Source organism: Mauremys reevesii, linkage group 2, assembly GCF_016161935.1.
Source record: "Mauremys reevesii isolate NIE-2019 linkage group 2, ASM1616193v1, whole genome shotgun sequence".
Taxonomy (NCBI): Eukaryota; Metazoa; Chordata; order Testudines; family Geoemydidae; genus Mauremys; species Mauremys reevesii.
In genome coordinates this window covers 129,642,656-129,656,189 of record NC_052624.1, presented here as the reverse complement: position 1 = coordinate 129,656,189, position 13,534 = coordinate 129,642,656, and the positions used below count along the sequence as shown (strand labels likewise).

Sequence of the window (13,534 nt, the reverse complement as noted above, 5' to 3'; positions counted from 1 at the left end):
CTTCAGCTGTCTACAGTATATTGCTCTAGGCTACTACTTAGAAGTAAGTAGCAACTATATTCCATGTTAACTCCACTGATTGCGATGTTAACCACATGATAATCTGTATTAACACAACAGTATCTTGTAATAATGTATTAAATAACTGGTATCAACACTCTGGCACAGGATTACAAAGGGGAAAATAAGTAAAAACAAATATTTATAAGCTTGTATAAACTTCTGCTGACTACTGTCAGTCTCAATTGCTTTTGGGATCAATATAAAATACTGACAGACAGTGTCAAGTCAATGTCTGTCGAGACAATGTCAGCACTGTAGATTAATTCCGAGCTCATTATAATTAAGTATAAAGGTCAGAAAAGAGCCAGCCTTAACTCTAAACCTTTTATGGGCCAAATATACATCAGAAGCAGCTAAAAGAAAAACAGGTTTCAGAGCATGTAAGATCTCCTGATTCTATTCAGAAAGCACTATAAATAAGAAAATTCTGAAAAAACTTAAACATTTTATAATTACTACCTCCAAGTGATTTCTTAAGTAGCAAATAATCCATCATTTCCTTTTTCATAATAATACAAAAAAAATTCCCAGGTAAAGCCAAATATTTACTAGCAGCAAAGGTAATACTAGTTTTTATTGCTAAATAAATAATGTTTATGCATGTCCAGTTCACTGCCAAACAAATTTTGTGGTAACTAGGGCACAGAAATGTATTATTAAACTATATAATTTTCTTTTTTAAACAACAGCTTTTAAAAGGGACTTGAGTACCACAGCTGGACCACTTGTGTGATGTTGTCCATTAAATGTAACACTAAATGTATGCTGTATGCAGGGCCATCCCTAGGGGGGGTGTGGGACCTGGGACAACCTACCCCCTCCATCCTAGGCCCCGCCCCCTCTCCACCCCTTCCCTCAGGCCCTGCCCCTCCCCCTTCCCACTCCTGCCCAACCCTGCCTCTTCCCACCCCTGCCCCACCCCCTCCCCACCCGCATTCCACCCCTTCCCCCAAACCCCCACCCCACCTCTTTCCAGCTTCTGCCCTCTCCCCCAAGTGATGCTGGGAGCCGGGGGTTGGAGCAGGATGGGCTGAGGCTGGGTCGCTCACTGCTGCCAGTGCTAGGCCCTCTGCTAACCCCCCAGGCCACCCTGGACCCCGCATCCCAAAGCACAGGGCCCGGGGCAGTTGCCCCAGTCTGTCCTGTGGATGGGATAGGTCTGGCTGTATGTATGTATATCAACCTAATTGTTGCTAATTATTACATTCCTTCAGTTCCTCTGATCTCAGATTTGGAACTCCTCAACACTAGATATAAATCCTCTTAAGTAACATAGGTCAGAATTAATTATCTCAAGGGTCTATAACTTCAAAGTTGCAGAACCTCACACTCGCTGCCAGTCAGAGATACTAAGGCTTAGATCGACAAAAGGACATAGGTACCACGAAGCTCAGGGTCACAAAACCTAACTTTTAGACATATAGAAAAATCACAGGAATAACACTATGATCCACTAAGCTTAAATTCATAACTCCGCTAGACACCAAAAATCATGGACTTAATAAAGACACTGGATATACGGCCCATTACAACAATCTGTAACCCACTATGGCCATGTCTACTCTAGCAGCTGTGTCACTGTAAGCAGGGGCGGCTCTAGGCACCAGCAAAACAAGCTGGTGCCTAGGGCGGCAAAATCTAGGGGGCGGCAAAAGGCTGGGGCCCCAGCTCATCCTGCTGCTGCGAGCCGAGGAGCGGCCCGTCCCCTGCGAGCGGAGGGGCGGCAGGCTGGGCCGGCGGACCTGCCGCAGGCATGCCTGCGGGAGGTCCACCGGAGCCCCGGGACGACTGGACCTGCCGCAGGCATGACTGCGGAGGGGGCGCTCGTCCCGCGGCTCGGCTGGACCTCCCGCAGGGATGACTGCGGCAGCTCAAGCAGAGCCGCCGGACCCGCAAACCGTCCGCAGCCGCGGGAGGTCCAGCCGAGCCACGCGGCAGTCATGCCCGCGGGAGGTCCGCTGCTCCCGCGGCTCCGGGGCGCCTCCCGCGCATGACTGCTTGGGGCGGCCAAAAGGGTAGAGCCGCCCCTGACTGTAAGATTGCTCGTGTAGCCACTATATGCTGACATAATAAAATCACCTCAGTGAGTGGTGGTAGCTATGTCGGTGGGAGAAGCTCTCCCGTTGACATAGCCCTGTGCACACTGCCACTTATGCCAGTAAAATGTATGTCACTCAGGGGTATCTTTTTTCACGCCCCTGAGCAACATAAGGTTTGCCAACATAAGTGGTAGAGTAAACATGGCCTAGCCCTCCTTTGTCCTGTGACTGTAGAGGGGTTGACTGCGCACTTCACCTTGAATGGTTTCTTGCAACTTGTGTTAACTCCTTATCTGCTCCACCTTGTATTTAGCCATGACACTCTGGCTGTGGCTACACTTAGCACTTCAAAGTGCTGCCGCGGTAGCGCTGCCGTGGCAGCGCTTTGAAGCGCTAAGTGTAGTCAAAGCGCCAGCGCTGGGAGAGAGCTCTCCCAGCGCTGTCCGTACTCCACCTCCGTGTGGAGAATAACGTACAGCGCTGGGAGCCATGCTCCCAGCGCTGGGGCTTTGACCACACTGGCACTTTGCAGCGCCGCAATTTGCAGCGCTGGAGAGGGTGTGTTTTCACACCCTGCTGCAGCGCTGCAAATTTGTAAGTGTAGCCAAGCCCTCTGAGTGCCTTTTCCAGACCTGAAGAAGAGCTCTGTGTGAGTTTGAAAGTTTGTCTCTTTCACCTATAGAAGTTGGTCCAATAAAAGATACTACCTCACCTATCTTGTCTCTCTAACATCCTGGGACCAGCACGGCTACAACACTTGAAACAAATAAATACAGTTAAGTACATCATGGATTCCATGCCTGGGGAGGGGAGAAGGTTGGGCAGCCACTTAGCTGTTACATGATTGCCTCTGAGGACCAAGCTAGACAATTTGCTTAGATGAGCATAGCTGCAGAGCCCGGTAGGGCTGCAGAGCTGTTTTGGGCTCCACACCACAGACAAAAAGAGTCTGTATTTGGCCTGTAGATACAGATCCTAATCATATTTGTCACCTCTCTTTTCTGAGTCACTTCAGCATTTTGTATCCACTTACAGTACAGGACTACAGCAATCTTTAAAATTAAGGCAGAGTATTTTAGTTTTTAACAATAATCAACAGTTAGTTGATTATGAGTATATTCATGCTAGAAATAAACACACATTTGTCTCTGGGTGGGATAAAACATGCAGAGTGATTCTTTGATTTTTCTCTCACTCCAGTGTAAATTAGGAGTATCTCCACTGAAGTCAATGTAGTTACCCTGGTATAAAACCAGTATTAGTGAATGCTGAATCAGGCCCACAATATCTGACCAGATTCCTTGTCCTTAATAGGGAATGACTAAATAACATATTTGCAGTTAAAATACTTCTGAGTTGTCACATAGCACCTTAATTTTCTTTCCAATATTTAGCAATGACCACAGGCCATCAAGATATGTGCAAGGTATGTGAAAGAAAGCTACAGTTATGAACATACTGCAGCTACATAATATACTGTATTAACATCATTATGACTAGTTGTTTAGTGAAAAGTGCAAGGTCATGCATTTAGGGATTAATAATAAGAATTTAGTTATAAATTGGGGACACATCAGTTGGAAGTAACAGAGGAGGAGAAGGACCTCGGAGTATTGGCTGATCACAGGATGACTATGAGCCACCAATGTGATATGGCCGTTAAAAAAGCTAATGCAGTTTTAGGATGCATCAGGCGAGGTATTTCCAGCAAAGATAAGGAGGTGTTAGTACCGTTATATAAGGCACTGGTGAGACCTCATCTGGAATACTGTGTGCAGTTCTGGTCTCCCATGTTTAAGAAGGATGAATTCAAACTGGAACAGGTTCAGAGACGGGCTACTAGGATGATCCGAGGAATGGAAAACCTGTCTTATGAAAGGAGACTCAAAGAGCTTGGCTTGTTTAGCCTAACCAAAAGAAGGTTGAGGGGGGATATGCTTGCTCTTTATAAATATATCAGAGGGATTAATATTAGGGAGGGAGAGGAATTATTTAAGCTTAGTACCAATGTGGACACAAGAACAAATGGGTATAAACTGGACACTAGGAAGTTTAGACTTGAAATTAGACGAAGGTTTTTAACCATTAGAGGAGTGAAGTTCTGGAACAGCCTTCCAAGGGGAGTAGTGGGGGCATATCTGGCTTTAAGACTAAGCTTGATAAATTTATGGAAGGGATGGTATGATGGGATAGCCTAATTTTGGCAATTAATTTTGGCAATTGATCTTTGATTATCAGCAGGTAAGTATGCCCAGTGGTCTGTGATGGGATGTTAGATGGGATGGGATCTGAGTTACTGCAGAGAATTCTTTCCTGGGTGCTGGCGGGTGAGTCTTGCCCACATGCTCAGGGTTTAACTGATCGCCATATTTGGGGTCGGGAAGGAATTTTCCTCCGGGGCAGATTGGCAGAGGCCCCGGAGGTTTTTTGCCTTCCTCTGCACCATGGGGCACGGGTCACTTGCTGGAGGATTCTCTGCAGCTTGAGGTCTTCAAACCACAATTTGAAGACTTCAATAACTCAGACATAGGTTAGGGGTTTGTTATAGAAGTGGATGGGTAAGATTCTGTGGCCTGCATTGTGCAGGAGGTCAGACTAGATGATCATAATGGTCCCTTCTGACCTTAAAGTCTATGAGTCTCTGAGTCTATTAACATGGAAGAAAAACAGAAAATTCAAAAGGAAAAAAACAAAATAAAAAAGTCACAGGATCACATTTTTGAACAAAATTTCATTTATTTTGAAGTTAAAATAATTAAAACCATCTGTTAACAATTAATGGCTTAGACCCATTCATAAGCCCGGGTTACTCTCCCGTACTCCACTACAAAAGATATAGCTTGAATTTGCTATTTATATATACTGAACTTGTAAAAGTTTCATGAGAGCTTTGCTTCGGTGTAAACTAGCTGGGTTTATAAATTCCACAAGCCATTGTGGAAAAAACCCCTAAGAGTCACAGTTTTGTCCCCAAAGCAATGGCCATGACAAACACACCACCGTAAATCTGATACATAAAGGTGAAACAGAGAAAGAGCCTTACCTGCCTGCGCAGCTGTAATTAGAGCCGTGTTCCCTTCATTGTCCTGCCAGTTTACATCAACATGAGGGCATTGTGCTAAGGCTATTACAATATCCACAAAACCTTGGTAACAGGCAACAATAAGGCCAGTCTATAAATAAAAAACAAGGAGGTAGTTAAGGGTAAGCAGACTGATCAATAGTACATTGAGGAAGTACAGTATATCACCTGGCTTTTTTTTTTTTTTTTACATGTGAGAAATAACATGACATTTGAGTGTTAACTAGTGGTGAGCCTAAGTTGCAAAGTTTGAAACTGAATTTCCACAAAGTTAGGGTAGTTTGAGTGAGGGGTTACACTGGACCTGGATCTGAGCTCCCACAAAACTCTGTGAGTGTGTTTGTATCTGGGGCTTTCGTTTGGGCTAATTTTCTTAGGGCCAGATTGTTCCCTGCTGCTTCATGGTTGCGCAGGGGTTGAAGTGAAGATGAGAGGCACAGCAATAGGCTCCATAGCAGTCCCTGTGCTTCCTACACTAAAGGGACTGCTCTCCCCTTGGGTGCATGACACCGCAAAGGGGCAGGAGGTAGGGGAGGCCATGACTGTGTCCCCAAAAACCAGAAGGGAAGGGGGGTAAATTTACATTTACATTTGTAAATTACTTCCTTAAAAAAAAAACCAACGCTAAATAATATATTTTGAAAAATATTAAATGAGCTCTAACAATTTTAAATATTATGGAAAATTATAGCCCATTGAGCCCCACTAACTACCATTTATCAATCAGTGCCACTAGTAATGTGTTGTAGTTCAGCTAGTGACAATGGTGTTCCAGATTCATAAATGAGTTTTTACAAAATATTTTAATTCAGAAATTCTACTTCTCACAATAGCTTTGGATAATAGACCAAAAAAATGCATCTCTAACAGTGTACAAGTCATTATACTGTAAATCAATGTGGGATTATGAAGCATAAGAGTATTCATAAGCCACCATACAACTCATTTTTGGAAGCACAAAAAAGGCTGATATTAAAATACAGACTAGTATGCTACTAGAACCCTAATGTTCTGACGTAAATTTGGGAAATTCAGATTTAAGGCACCCATGGCATACTGATTTCTGTGCCTTATACATATATTTTATGGTGGGACACAAGAACTTTCCTTATATTTATCACACATCAATAAGCCAGGCATAATATTGTACTACTAGGCAAAAATTATTTAACAAATGTGGCTTAATGATATGCAGGTCTAGAAAATTTTGTATACTAATTATGATAAACTATCAGATTATAATATATATCAAGATGAACACAAGAAGTTCCCAGACCATTGGGTGATTTTGCATTCAGTCATTTGAAAAGCAAATATCTGTCCTATGGGTAGTTTTATTTTAAGTTCATAATATCTATGGTCAATTTTAAATATTTCAGCTATCACCTGGCAATCCCACATCCTAATACTGTAAATAAAATAAATCAACTTTTCTAGGAAAAAAATCACTGTTTAATGTTCTTAATAACAACTAAAAGCTCAGTAAAATCTCCAAGACAAAGAAAAAACAGGATATGAATATCAAAATACTCTAGCCATTGACTAAATGGAACCAGAGTACTTAATCCTCAACATCTCACTTGACCATTAGAATTAAAACCATTATCTCGTTTTTTCAGGATTACTTGTGTAACCCAGTACATAAGCATCCACAGTGCTCTGATAAATGTACAAAATAAGGCAGCAACAAGTAAAATAACTTCAGTGTTTAGTGAGAGTCCATGAGTTTTCCCCACTGCCTACACATTGTTCTTAAATGCTGACTGTGATCTAAACACATCAATTAACTTCTCAGAAGACAGAGGCAAAGAATAAGGAGACAAAATTAATCCTTTCTACCAGGGGTGGCTCTAGAAATTCCGCCGCCCCAAGCAGTCCCGCGGCCGGGGCAGAAGTGGCTGCGGACGGTCCCGTGGTTCCGCGGCTCCGGTGGAGCATCCGCAGGTATGCCGCGGGAAGAAGGGACCCTCCGCAGTCGTGCCTGTGGCAGGTCTGCTCCTCCCAGGGCTCCGGTGGACCTCCCACAGGCATGACTGCGGAAGGTCCGCCGGAGCCAAATACCGCCCTGCCAGGACAATGCCGCCCCACACGCCTGCTTGGCGCGCTGGGGTCTGGAGCCGGCCCTGCTTTCTACTCTGCTCCCTCTGCCTAGCCAGAACACACGGACATTCAGAATTCAACTTGACCACCAACTTACAGGAGGAAGTAAGAAGCCCGTTGGTGAAAGAACTTTAAACCTAATGAAGTGCAAACACAAACCTCCCTGAAATTTTTTCAGTTCAAAAGGTCCAAATGACCCCATTTGACTCCTACTTGGTCCTTATTTAATCAGAGAAGTGGTGTCTGCTGTTAATAGTAGCAGGGACCTTCACATACTCCAGCCTGTCCACCATGTGCACAAGGCCAAAAGAGAATCCCCTTCTAGCCACTATTGTGGCTACAACCCCTTAGTCACATTTAAAGCAGAGTAATGGGGAGGCGTAAGCACATCAGAATCTGACCCTTAGGTTTTTTTTTCTTTTCTTGGGAAAATTAAAACAGCAGCAAAGGCACAACATGGTGTGGGAAAGATGTTTATTGAATCGATATGAAACACCAAAGTTACACATTTCTTGCATCCCTGGGATCGATAAGCTTGTAAAGGAAAGACCTCGGCAGAAACCATCTCTAATCTTTTTTGTTAAGGAAAATATTGGACCAGATGTCTAGCTGGTGTAAATTGGCATAGCTCCACTGAAATTAATAAAGCTGTGCCAACTTACATCCGTTTAAGATCTAGCCCACTGAATGCACCAAGGGAGAAGAAGCTGTGATTCACAGGTGTGTCTCTGAGTCACAATGCCTCTCCAGGCTACTCCTGAGGTGATGCGCTTTACACACCACTCCTTGCTCAGGGACATGCCTAAACTGACAATAAAGCCATTAGCAAATACAGAAGACAGTCGATCACTTCTGGGCTTAGTTTACTCAGCCTACTCCTACCACAGTACCACTACTGTTAATAATCCCATCCTAGCCAATCTCATCACCTTTCTGAATTACTCTTACCTCAGCCCTCTAGTCTGCACAATTGATGTACTACTGACACACTGAGCGTCCTCTGTCAAGCTGTTTTGTCATTACAATCACCATACAGACCACAATATTTCTCAACTGCACCTTTGAATAAGACTATTATTCTGATTTCTGTTTTACACAATTCACCTCACACCCAATATTTAACAAAGCTCAGCACTCCTTGATAAAGAGCATTTCAATTTCCTTCCACTTAACATGCAATACTTCAAAAGATTCCTTTGAAACTGGATAGGGGATCTTGTTAAGTGAAAGCATCCTTATTTGCATACAATTTCAAGTAACACTATCAGAAGACATTCATTTTCCAGGTGGGACTGCCTCTGCTAATTGAAATCTTACTGCAATTTAATCATTCTGACCCCCTGCAGGTATGCGCATTCCCTTAGCCTAAATGATTGGTCCTGAGACATAATGCAACTGCTTTTGGTCACACCCTTAACATTACTCTATTTCTTCAATAATTTCACTTCCTGTCAAATGCTCAGGACTTAAATCACCTCAGCTTTAAAAGTCTGCAGATGAAAAACATAGTCTGATCATATGGAAAAAGTAAAATATTAATGGTATCAGCAAAATAAGTGTAAGAAAGTTATAGGAATATAGGGCTCTTCAAGAAAAGATAGATGATTGTTTTATTTGAGAAGAAAATAATTTTTAATACAATGGCATTTTCAGCATGCCCTGACAGCAATACAATGTAGTTCTGCTTTTCAGTGGGTAAACCACTGACTGCTTCAATCACTATTCGGAGTATCAATACTGTAATGAGTTCAGAAACTTGTTAGTGTACTTCAGAAAAGCCCATTGCTCATCTCCTGAGCTTGCTTCTTGCTTTCTACGGAAAAAAAAGAGAGAAAACACTGACCCCTTCATTTGGGGGAAGATTGCTGCATTACAGCATTTTGAGACTTTCCTCTTGTTTTGAAAGGCTTCTAGGCAAGGTTTCTTTGTGAGCCAAAGCATCACTTATTAGAGTTCAGATACAGGTTTGGAGAAATCTTGCCAGTTTATTTATAAAGGTTCATATTTCACGTGCCTCTTTTATGGTTTCCAGAGAATTTACTGACCAATTAATCTAGAAAAGAATTTCTCCAAACCCTGAACAGTTGCTTCATGTCTTTCTTTTTCAAGGGTTTCTGCAGTGAAGCATGTGACTGACGCCAAAGCTGTTGTCACGATTGAGTTCTAATGCAGTGCCCTGGACCCAATCGGATCAGTGTCCCTTTGTGCTAGGAGACTAGGAGTCACTGTACAAACATGCAGAAAGACATCGTTCTGCCTCCAAAAAACTTACAATCTAAGTGGAGAGGTAGCGCGCACACACAGGAAGACCAAACTATACTGCAAAGTGACAGGGAGAGATTACTCCAACAAGAGCTGCAGAGAATGGGAGGCCACTTTTATTAAAGACCTACACCCAGGGAAAGGAACTAAATAACACACATACACAGTATTGAGCAATGTAATCAAATAGCAACAACTGTCTCATTAAAGTGAGTTTATTTTCATTTAGTCTTCTTACCACCATCCTAATATTATTTTCATATAGCTCTCTATTTGGTGTGGGATCTGGAATGCGTGGGTGGCAGGAGAGCTGGCCCACTAATATCTTTGTTTTAAGAACTGATCCGCAGAATAAAATATTTGAGAACCACTTCTATAGGAATTGTACCTCACTGTCCTTCCTGCCCAAAGAGAGGAAAAGTTTTCAAATCTGTCTGAAAATTCAGACAATTTTCCATTTAATGTAAGCACAATGGCAACATAAAAGTGTTGACTTTCATTTTTAATATGCATTACATGTTATGAAGCTTTAAGAACAAAATTCGATGTAGACATTTACTGAGATGTTATAATTCTGTCACCATTTCCCTTCCCTCAACATCACATTATTCTGTGCAACCAGTCAGGTTACTTTAATCACACAGCACTATTTTCCTCCTGCTGAAAAGAGATTCCTGGTAAGACTAGTGATATTGCTGTCCTCTTCTCTTTTTACTTTTTGAGGAGGAGAATCAATAAAAACTATGAGATTGTGAAGCCTAACTTGACACCATTCCATAGAATTATATAAGCCTGGAATAGTAGAAAATGGACAGCAGTGACAAAACAGCTGTGAATGCTGTTTAGAAAATTTTTTTATTGTAAAACCTTCACATCATGTGTAAAATAGGCACCATTTTCAGGTGTCACTAATACTGTAATACAATGAACTTACTACACAAACACCCATTAGTACTTTGCTGCCACATGTAGTGGTCTATTTCTTTTTGCAGGCATATTTTTGAATAACTACAGACAGACTAGATCCACGTAAGTAGCTCTCTCTGATGTTAACAGAGATTTCTGTGCATAAACAATAGTTAAATGCTAGACTATAAAGCATCTATGTTACACTCTATAGCACTAGGCGGTAGCACGATTCAGTTGAGTGAACTGATACATGTTCCACTCCTGTGTGTGTCTTATATCTTAAATGTAATATATTATGGGTAAAGTTGTAAGAAAGTTGTGGGGGTCAGGGGTGGCTCAGAAGTTGCAGTCACAGTCTCTTAAAATTGTGATTAAAGTAAATTGTGGACAGGTCAAATTTGAGTGGTATTGTCAGGGCCATCCTTAGGATTTATGGTGCCCTAGGCAAGATTATTAAACTGGTGCCCCTGTGCCTGATCTGCTCTTAGCAACACAAATATAAGCATACAGTATTGGAAAACTTGCCACATTCACGTTATTAAAACCAGTTTAACTTAATTAAGCACACTGTAATGCTGATGCACTAGCACTAAAGAAGTAGCCCTATAGAAAAAATTCTGATTTGACAGAATGATGCAAATAATATAATTTTTTTAATTTGTCAAAATTTTATTGGAAATTTATATGAAGAGTTATTGAAACAAAGATTTGTTTTTAATTAAAAGCAATCTTTCTGGCTTTTTTGGCTGCAAAATCAGTTTAATAAGCTGGGTTTCCAAACAGTGGGAAAATATAACCCTAGTTTTACTGCTAGGTAAAGCACAAAGTGACCAAAATGAAGTCAGCACAGAATCATCTCATCTAGATTAAGGTAGCACAGAAATGTTACAGAAGTCCTATTGTGCCTTATTTTTGTTTGGAAAGACATTGGCAATAGCAGCACATTCACATGATAAAATACATGATAAATCACTGCCTCTAAAGTTCCATCAAAAACTGACATTTTCACAGCTCTAGCATGATCTGCTGTACAGATTCTTCACAAGGAAGTGTCCCTGGCCTTTTTAACTCATATTAACTATGTATTTACTTTATGAAAGTTGGACAAAACATTGTGAAAACGTAAAACATTGGCTGCCCAACTTCTGGGCTGGCAAAAGCTATACCGACTCACAGGAAAAAAAAAGCAGGAGAATCTTAGTACAACATATGGTCAGTCTATACCAGGAGTCGGCAACCTTTCAGAAGTGGTGTGCCAAGTTCACTGTAATTTAAGGTTTCTTGTGCCAGTAATATATTTTAACGTTTGTAGAAGGTCTCTCTCTCTATGTCTATATTATATAAATAAACTATTGTTATTATCTGGGGTCCCGGCCACTGGTCCTGCTCAGCCCGCTGCCAGCTGAGTAAATGGAACCCCAGACCGGCAAGCGGGCTGAGCGGGGCTGGTAGCTGGAACCTGAGACAAGGATCCCAGGCCCTGCTCAGCCCACTGGTGGTCTGGAGTTCTGACCACCAACTCCTGCCAGCCAGGATCCCGGCCACCAAGCCCCCTCAGCCTGCTACCAGCCTGGGGTTCTGCTCACCCAGGCTGGCAGGAGGCAGAGTGGGGCCGGCGGCTGGGCTCCTGACTGGCAAGGGGCTGACAGCTGGAACCCCGGAGTAGCAGCAGGCTGAGTGCTGCCGGCACCCCAGACTGGCAGCAGACTGAGCCACTCAGCTCCCCACCGGCCCTTCTCAGCCCGCCACCAGCCCACTCAGCCCGCTGCCAGCTGAATGAATGGAACCCCAGGCTGACAGCAGGTTGAGTGGTTCAGCCGGCCTGCTCAGCCCGCTGCCAGCCTGGGGTTCCTTGGGGGTCCCCAGGCCAGCAGCGGGTGCTGAGTGGGGCCGGTGGCCAGTATCCCAGCTGGCAATAGTGCAGCAGTCGGAACCCCAGAGCAGTGATGGGCTGAGCCGCTCAGCCTGCCGCTGCGTACCATCAAAAATCAGCTCACCTACCACCTTTGGCACGTGTGCCGTAGGTTGCCGACTCCTGCTCTAAACACTAATAAGGAGATGAGCATATTACAGTTGTTGGAGGGCTCTTATCAGGAGTAACAGGCTATAGGAAAGTCAGTCAACATTTTTTGTTTCTCTGATGAAAACTGGTCCACTCCCTGCCTCAAACCAAACCTGTCACTAATAATTGTCAACAACTTAATTTTCTGTTTTTGGCTAAGATATTGATTTAAAAAAATATATTGAAATTGGATTCAAGATTGTTAGCAAGCATTTTTGGCAAACAAACAAAGTTGTTAAATGACAATCTAAATGGCAACACAGCACTGCTTTCATGCTTGGCTCACCCCGCAGCCTGCTGGTCCAACAGCTTCAGTAGACCCCAAAATCCACCTCTTGGGGTGCAGAGTGGCAACAGCAGCAGCAAACCCTCAGGTCCGATCACATGCCAATGGGCACCACCGCCAGCCCAATGGACCATGGTGAAGTTAGCACAGCATCTGATCTCAGGGACGGGGCACCCATGGAGCCACAGCAGCTCATCCTGCCCTGCGCAGCTCCCCCCGGATGAGATGAATCGCTGCCAGCCCGGGGGAGACGCGCTCCCCAGCTAGGGTGACCAGATCCAGATGTCCTCATTTTAAACAGCCAGTCCTGATATTTGGGGCTTTGTCTTATATAGGCACCAATTGCCCCCACCTAGAGTGACCAGACAGCAAGTGTGAAAAATCAGGACAGGGGGTGGGGAGTAAAAGGACCCTATATAAGAAAAAGACCCCAAAATTGGGACTGTCCCTATAAAATAGGGATATATGCTCACCCTACCCCAACCCCCTGTCCTGATTTTTCACACATCTGGCTATATGGCTATCCCCAGCCCAGCCCTGTGTGACATTCTAATTCTGGCTCACTGCCGAGGAAGTGAGTTACTTTCACTTTCATTCCTCAGCAGGCAGGCAGCCAGCCGCCTCCCCCCCCCTACCCCCCCCCCCCCGCACCTCACCCAACCCAGCCCTGACGGAGGGGGGGAGGGAGGAGAGAGAGAGGGATGCTCCTGGGGAGGAGGGAGAAAGGAGGG

The 13,534-nt window shown here is 43.6% G+C and overlaps 1 protein-coding gene across 2 annotated transcripts in view; it reads right to left on the bottom strand.

Moving 5' to 3' along the window:
• The window catches only part of ANKRD33B (ankyrin repeat domain 33B), a 106,565-nt gene that overhangs the window by 28,030 nt on the left and 65,001 nt on the right, over nt 1-13,534 (bottom strand). For both annotated transcript variants that reach the window (XM_039527954.1, XM_039527955.1), the window contains exon 2: nt 5,146-5,275. In XM_039527954.1, the coding sequence (XP_039383888.1) occupies nt 5,146-5,275 (130 nt within the window). The remainder of the gene's footprint in view (nt 1-5,145; nt 5,276-13,534) is intronic.